This window comes from Echinops telfairi, unplaced genomic scaffold, assembly GCF_000313985.2.
Source record: "Echinops telfairi isolate 266 unplaced genomic scaffold, ASM31398v2 ScPeMD7_7410;HRSCAF=8448, whole genome shotgun sequence".
NCBI classification, from domain to species: Eukaryota; Metazoa; Chordata; class Mammalia; order Afrosoricida; family Tenrecidae; genus Echinops; species Echinops telfairi.
The window spans coordinates 13,144,638-13,150,975 of record NW_022111310.1 but is presented as its reverse complement, the minus strand read 5'-3'; the positions used below and the strand labels follow the sequence as shown (position 1 = coordinate 13,150,975).

The 6,338-nt window shown below is 53.8% G+C and overlaps 1 protein-coding gene across 1 annotated transcript in view; it reads left to right on the top strand.

Annotated features, from left to right (window-relative positions):
* The window catches only part of EPB41L4B (erythrocyte membrane protein band 4.1 like 4B), a gene marked incomplete at its 5' end in the record, with an annotated part of 163,359 nt that overhangs the window by 66,878 nt on the left and 90,143 nt on the right, over window positions 1-6,338 (top strand). The window contains 6 exons of the mRNA XM_045296535.1: window positions 1,249-1,369; window positions 2,423-2,510; window positions 2,669-2,757; window positions 3,050-3,119; window positions 3,206-3,375; window positions 6,039-6,148. Coding sequence (XP_045152470.1) covers window positions 1,249-1,369; window positions 2,423-2,510; window positions 2,669-2,757; window positions 3,050-3,119; window positions 3,206-3,375; window positions 6,039-6,148 — 648 coding nt within the window. The remainder of the gene's footprint in view (window positions 1-1,248; window positions 1,370-2,422; window positions 2,511-2,668; window positions 2,758-3,049; window positions 3,120-3,205; window positions 3,376-6,038; window positions 6,149-6,338) is intronic.

Sequence of the window (6,338 nt, the reverse complement as noted above, 5' to 3'; positions counted from 1 at the left end):
CTGCCTGATCCAGCCTCTCACGGCCCTCCTGAATTTGGTGCCGTCGCCTGCCTTGTGTGGCCGGGGACGTTTAATCTGCTTCTCTTGCACACCAAGCTGGCTGGTCGCTGGTGGGATTGGGTGTGTGAGGCAGGGTGTTGCAACTGTTTGAGTGGTGTCTGGGCACACATTAGAAACACGGTGCCTCAGGCTTCACTCCAGACTTGGGGAACCCCAAATGCTTGGGGGGTCAGGGGGTCGGGGAGAAGCTCCTGGTGATGTTGATGCATACCCAAGTTTGAAAATCACAGTTATAGGCCAGTCTTTCTCCAACTGTAATGCGGGTACCAGTCACCTGGCCACCTGGGTAGAGGCAGTTGTGGTTCAGTCGGGCTGGGCTGCAGCCTGAGGTGCTGCACGCTTCCAGGCGGTGTGGATGCTGTTGGTCTGTGGACCACAATTTGAGGAGCACAGCACCAGGTGGCCTTTGGCCGATTCCTTGAGGAGGTGGTGCTGTGGTGAAGCGCTCGGCTGCTCACCAAGGCGTGAGCCGGCCACCTGCTGCTCGGGAGAAAGAGGAGGCCGTGTTCTGTTCAGATCGCAGCCTTGAAGACCCCGTGGGGCAGTTCTTCTCTGTCCTGTAGGGGCTCTTCTGTGGGGCACTCGGCAGAAGCAAGGACTATGCAGTGCAGTTTGGGTTTGGTGCTGGTCTGGCTCACGTGACTGCTCCTCTCCTCTGCCCGGCTCCCTTGGTTCTGTCTGAGCTGCTGCAGTAGCTCCTGCTGCACTCCCGCCCCCTCCTCGCTCCCCCTCCTCCTCTCTTAGTGTGGGCCCCAGATTCTGTGTGTATCCACTCCTTGATTGGTCCTCCAGCACCTCGGGCCCTGAAGTGCTACTCTGACTTAAAGAGAGCCTTGTTCGGTAAGGGGGAGGGATGCTTCTGGGCAGGTCTTCATTGCCAGTTATTGCCAATGCAGGGCTCCACCACTTCCTGGGGAAAATGTGTAATGGGCGCCTCACAGGGTAGGAGAAGCAGGTGGGAGAGAAAAGCAGTAATAACCAAGGTGCCGGTGTATCGCCCCACGGAGAGGGCTTTGCAGGGCTGCTGGGGGGATTCAGAGTGTGCGCACGGGCGCTCAGCCGGAGCAGCGGCTTCTTGGCAGAAGAGAGTGATGCCTTAGGGGTGCAGACTGCCTCTGGAGCCAGTTGTAGTTGGCACGGAAAGCTCTCAATGTCTCCCTGTTTTTCTCCCTTTTATGAATCTTGCAGCAGAGCTTGGCGAGTGTGAGCTTCCAGAACACAGCCCGGAGCTGGTGTCTGAGTTTCGGTTTATTCCAAATCAGACTGAGGCCATGGAATTTGATATCTTCCAGAGATGGAAAGAGTGCAGGTACCTAGATATGTTTACTTTGTCTCCATCAGTATTTGTCAGCACCTCCTCTTCACCCCTGACTCGCCGCAGCCCCAGCTCTCTCGCTCGCCTCTACTTCGGCCCTGTTTCAGTCCCCACAGCCCACCTGCCCGCTCTCTCGTCACAGATACCGCGGAAAAACCAGGCCTCGCTCTTTTCTCCCTCTGAAAGAGCACCCTTTCCTGGTCCTCAGTGCTCAGAACCACTGGTTGCCACCTCAACTGCTCCCTTCCCCCGCAGGTGTGGCACCACCTGTCCCTGTTCACCGGTGTCTCCGGTTCAGACCTTTAAGAAATAGTTCCCCGTGTAGGGGTCATCTATGTGTGAGTCTGTGTGCATGGGTCTGTTTCAGAAAAGATGATCCAAGTCAGACTCAGGCCAGCTGGTCATTTCTCTCTTTGCTTTATGTCCCCAGGCCCTCGTCACCCAAGTCCTGTACATCTGTGCTGGGCCGGCCCCACAGCTAGCACTTCCTCTTCACGCACCCTCTCCACACTAGCCTTTCCGCCTACCAGTCTCGTCCCCCAGCACTGCCCGTTGTCTGGAACTGAGCAGTTTCCTTCTCTCACCTGGTCACTGAAGAATTCACATGACTTGGTCATTGCAGTGGAAAAGTGACCAGTTCAGAGCATCCTTTCTCTCTCTCTCTTTTTAAATAAAATGGAAGCAATATGGAAGTGTGTGGACATAGTCCTTCCACTCCCCCTGCATACCACACACACACAGAAAGAAGCCCTGATAACATTCTGTTGTGTGTCCTTCCTGCTCCTTTTGTTCCTGCTTGCCATGCGTGTATCTACATGAGAAAAGCTCTTCCGTCCTGTTCACGGATCCTCTGTGAATGAAGCTCTGTTCTGTGGTCTCCCTCAACAACACGAGCAGCAGGTTGTTGGAGGCCTGTGGGGGTTCCCTTCCCACGAGGTCCCTCGCCCCTCTTAACTGTGACACAGACCCCATAGTCCCGCGGAGCCCTTCAGCACTCTGTGGGGGGGTGCGCTGCCCTTGACATTGTATCCCGTTGGTTTCTCGAAGGGGAAAGAGCCCTGCGCAGGCGGAACTCTCCTATCTGAACAAAGCGAAGTGGCTGGAAATGTATGGGGTCGACATGCACATTGTCAGGGTAAGAGCCGTGTGTCTCGGTAATCTCACTTTGTTTTACGGGGGAAGGATGTGTAACCAATGTGCAAGCAAAGTAGCATGGTGAGGAAACTGTGTTGCATTCTGCTCGGTGACCCCCTGTCAGAACCCTCTACCGACTGTCGCTTCGTTTGTTTGTAGGGAAAAGATGGCTGTGAATATTCTCTTGGACTGACGCCGACAGGCATATTAATCTTTGAAGGAGCTAACAAAATAGGCTTATTCTTTTGGTAATTTAGTTTTGTCTGATATTAAAAATGTCTTTCTCCTATGTGTGGTGGAATTTTATGTGGTGGATGATTTTTGAGGGAGGTTTGCCACCCCCGAATTTAAAACACATCGCACGGTTGTACCTATGGGGGTGTCTGAGAATTTCCGAGGGATCTCTATTCATCTAAATGAATGAATGATTTTTTTTAAAGACAAATCTTAACTGTATAAAGTAGAAAGGAGCCAGCTGTTGGATGTATAGACAGTGTTGCCGCAGAATGCCCTTTTTAAAATGTTGTTTTCTCTGACCAGGCCTAAAATTACCAAAATGGATCTTAAAAAGAGCAAGTTGACGATCGTCGTGGTGGAGGACGACGATCAGGTAGGCCTTGCCACGCCGTGCTGGGGCCAGGCATGCCCTGGCGATGTTGCGGTCACGCCAACGAGGGCCTGTGTTTCCTGTTTCAGGGCCGAGGGCAAGAGCACACGTTTGTGTTCCGGTTAGACAGCGCCAGGACCTGCAAGCACCTCTGGAAGTGCGCCATCGAACACCACGCCTTCTTCAGGCTGCGGACGCCCGGGAACAGCAGGTCCAGCCGATCGGAGTTCATCAGGCTGGGATCCCGCTTCCGGTTCAGGTAGGTGCCGGCTCTGCAACGGGGGACGCTTCTTTCCCAGAGCGGTGATTGGTGGTGTTTTCCTGCGGCAGCACCCTTGTATCTGGGTTTGACATCCCATGCAGCCTTCTCTTCTGAGATCTCACCTGCAGGGCTTTGACCTCCGTAGCCTCATTGGTACAAAGTTAGCAGCGCCTGCTGTGGAGCCAGTGTTATGCTATCCAACGAGACAGGGCATTGGTGGCTCAGTGATTGGATTCCTGCCTTCCCTGGGGGTCCTGGGTCGGAGTCCTTCAATGTGGCCACCATCTGTCTGCCATTGGCTGCTGATGAGTGTTGCCCTGGTGCCGGATAAGTGTCTTTGGAGTTTCTTGGCCAGCCGGGACCAGAAGCAGAGGTGTGGTGGCGGTCTGCTCCGGAATATCAGCCCGTGATGGAAACTGTGTGGATGACAATGGTCCAACCCAGCATGGCTTCTTTTGTTACAGTGTGCGTGGAGTTGCCATGACAACAGCTAACAGCTGTTCAACATGGTGGCCACCTGTGGCTGTTTAAGGATGCATTTAAATATACATTCATCAAAGTAAAATGCGAGTTAAGCTCTAACTCTTCAGTCCCGTTAGCCACCTTTCGGGTGTCGAGCCTAGCACCCACGTTGGGCCGTGGGACGACAGCACGTTGCATCTTCGTGTCAAGTCAGGGATGTGTTAGAGATTCTCATGTTCACACCCCTAATCCTCAAAGCCACCTAGCAACAAAGCCGGCTCTCTATCACCATTTGACAGACAAGGAATCTCGTGCCCAAAGTCACACAGCCAGGAAGGGATGAGGTGAGCTTTACACCCAGGCCTGGCTCCTCTCTTCTGATCGGTGCCGTGTTGCTGGGTGCCCGGTCGAGGAGTTTGGTCATGAGGAACAGTAAGAGCAGGTGTCGATGCACAGGTCTAACCCAGTGCTTGACGGGGGAAGAGACCCTGCAGACAGGTTGGGTGGCGTCTGATTCATGATTAGCAATCATGCATGCTGATCCTAAGACCATGTTTCTCAAACACATGCCTGTGAACTCCCTGCTGTTTGTTGGCGATGAGGTCGTACGACCTCCTCTCGGACCTAGGTAACCTGATTCGGGGGGTGGGGGTGTGTGTGCAGGTGTCTAGAGCCTGGGGACGTGCATTTCAGACTTGCCCCGGGATGGGTACGTGAGGTGCCCTCTGGGTTCTGAGAGCAGCTGGTATGAGCTCGAGATTTGACATGGTCTCCTAGCTTCCGCCCACACACGGCACATCAGTGAACCGAGCTGGTTTCAAACGCCAAGAGGGTTGCTCCTTTCCATGTATATCCTGTGTAAGGAGACGGCTGTGCGCTTCTGTGTAAAGAAATGTTCTGTTTGAATGTATCTTTAAGCGCTCCATGGGGAAACAAAGGCCGTGTCCGTTTGGAGAAAGTATTGGAGTCCCTGGACCCCATGGAGGGCTCTGGAGAGGCTGGGAGCTGTGGGCTACAAAGGTTAGCCAGGATGTTGCTCAGGGTGCTGATGGTACCCAGGCTGGTGTGAGGAGGGCGGCAAGCAGTGGTAGGCAAGCAGGTTTTCCCATCCTGGGAGGAAACGCGCCCTGGGTGTGGCCCAGGAGGCTCTCTTCTGTGCTTCGAGGAGAAGGAAGAGGACCAGGGGGTGGAGATAGCCAGGAGGTTGCCTCCTGGGGCAGGTAGAACTCAGAGCAGGTGGCAAGTGTGACTCCTGCTGGATCATGAACCATGGGTGGCAGGGGTAAGACGGATGCCCCCAAGGAGCTGCATCTGGATGCCAGGTTTGGTCAAAGCCAGGAAACCTTCGTACATAAGCAGTATTTCCCTGGGCATCACAAAGAAAGTCAGGGTTTGGTTCAGTGGCCGTTGATAACAGCCTTTTAAAAGATGAGTTAGATGTGTGTGGAGTGTTTTCTATAAAAAGTTCTTTTATGCACTAATCATTTCATAGCCAAGTGTCCCAGGCACTCCTCACTGCTTGTTCGTGCAGCCAAGTTTCTGGTCCTAGAATTACTGGTCTCGTCCTTTGGGAGACCTGTCCTTGTGGTTGCCAGTTGCTGCCCTGTCCCTTCTGATTCTGGGTGGCCCTGCGGGCATGTCGTTGAACTGGGTCCAACAAGGTGTTCAAGGCTGGGATCTTGGAAGTAGAAGGCCAGGTCTTACTTTCCAGATGCCTCTGGGTGGGTTTGAACCACCCACCGTTGGGTTAGTAGTCCAGTGCTTAACTGTTTGTGCCACCCAGGGACTGTGCTGGCCACTGAGATAAGGTAGCGTAGAAGTGGCAGAGAGGATTTTGTTCAGAATAGAACTCCCTGCCATCCAGTCAGTGCTGACTCGTACGGACCCAGAGGACAGAGTAGGACTGCAAGACTGTAACTCTTGGTGGGAGTCGAAAGCCTGACCTTTCTGCCATGCAGCAGCTGGCGGTTTCGAACTGCTGACCTTGTGGTTACCAACCCTGTGAATAACCCACTATGCCACCGGGACCCTTCTCTTCCACAATGGAAGGCTACGTTTGCTTCGTACCTTTACCAAGCAAGTGTCAGATGGACAGGCATTTCCATTGGGGTGCTTAAAGATAAATGTCCTCCTAAGTATGTATGATGTTCTGATCCCGCTAACATGACATAACGTGGAATACAATGCTTGCTTTCCAGTGGACGGACAGAGTATCAAGCCACACATGGGTCCAGGTTACGAAGAACCAGCACCTTTGAAAGGAAGCCCAGTAAACGCTACCCATCCCGGAGACATTCCACGTTCAAAGGTTGGGTGTTTTTCTTTCCGCCTTGAACTTGGCGTTATGACTGAGTTGAGCCCCTGGGAGCTCAGCGCCGTCGCCTGGGAAGTCCCGTTTCCTCGCTTCCGCAGTGCTTCTGTCAGCCCGGGGCCCCTCGGTGGGAGGCAGGCCTGTGGCTAGCCTGCTCCCCGAAGTCTCTCCCATCCCTGCCCCTGTC